At 42.1% G+C, this 1,329-nt stretch overlaps 1 protein-coding gene across 1 annotated transcript; it reads left to right on the top strand.

The window, feature by feature from the left end:
- Nucleotides 1-214: 214 nt before the first annotated feature.
- Nucleotides 215-844, top strand: SARC_16299 (hypothetical protein; the record flags this gene model as incomplete). The annotated part of the gene is made up of 2 exons (XM_014289593.1): nt 215-345; nt 697-844. Coding segments are annotated over 2 exons (275 nt in total), but the record flags the coding sequence as incomplete, so codon positions are not given.
- Nucleotides 845-1,329: the final 485 nt, after the last annotated feature.

A 1,329-nucleotide genomic window follows, 5' to 3' on the forward strand; every position in this document is an offset into this window, starting at 1 on the left:
TATGTGTATATATATATAATATATATATATGTCTATATATCTTGCCTTACACTGGCGAACATCAGATAGTTTGATTTCAATACTATCGGCTGGTCCAGCTAGCCTTACCTATACACAACTCAAATCACTCTCAGAATAATATGTCGCCCCACGTGATATCTTTATTGTTTATGCCTTGTTTCTTACCTTTGTATACATCCAATTGTGCGGTCAGATGAAGTTCGGTACGATCAATCTGGACAGCCAATGAAGTATGACCGAGGACTGGGCACGTGGGTTCTGGTAGGAGGTGCTATGGCCGCGACTGCGGGAGTGGCGTATGCAGCACACAGCCACCACAAGAAGGTCTGTCTGGTGAAGCGCTAGCATTTTTGTCCTGCGCGACGTATGAAACGCTTACACTCAATTGCGCATCTGAAAAATGTTGCCTTTCTGGTCAATGTATGTTAAATATGAATAACATCACAAGGAACAGGGAGTGCGGGTCCACAACTTGGTACGCCCTTTATGATTTTGCTTTGAATTTGGCATTCCATTCGTTCCAACCTTTTGGTAAAACATGAAATACTGATCAATACATACAGTGTATGCCCGCAAATCGTATTATAAGAAGGGTATCGAATGTACAACAAAGAACACGTGTTTGTGACTCCATTCTCATGTTACACCTGCCTTTGTATATGTCCGGATGTGCAGAATAAAAAAGGAAAGGACGGCAAAAAGAGTAAGAAGAGTAAGAAGAGCAAGAAGAGTAAGAAGCACAAGAAGCACAAACACAGGGAGGTTGATGGCAGCAGCAGTAGCAGTAGTAGTAGCTCCAGCGACAGTGACAGTGACTAGGAGTTGTCAACGGAGAGCGGTGTTTGCGGTGTTGTGTGTAGCTGGTAACGATACCTATATATATATATATTACTACTGTTGCAGAGCTGGGACGAAGCCACGGCGGGTGTTTGGGACTTCGCTCCGTTCGGAAGTAGACTTGTGTTCTTGTAAGAAATACGTGGGTTGCAATTGAAGTCTTGGAGGTAAAGCCACCGGTGTTTAGAGTGTAGAAAAGATAAAGTTTAATTTCTAACGGTACTTGAGAGCATCCCATACCGTGAAGCTAGTAGTGTATTCGGCTTTGTATGTTGACATGCCGTGTGGAAGATCCAGATTTAAGTGGGACAGGAAACGATTTCGTTCATTTGTTCGTTGAGACGTGACTTCTTATGTTCCGTTTACAAGTTATACTATTCATATCAGTTATATCGCTTTCATTTGTTCATTGAGACGTGACTTCTTATGTTCCGTTTACTAGTTCTACTATTCATATCAGATATATCGCTT

This window comes from Sphaeroforma arctica, assembly GCF_001186125.1.
Source record: "Sphaeroforma arctica JP610 unplaced genomic scaffold supercont1.7772, whole genome shotgun sequence".
NCBI lineage: Eukaryota > Ichthyosporea > Ichthyophonida > Sphaeroforma > Sphaeroforma arctica.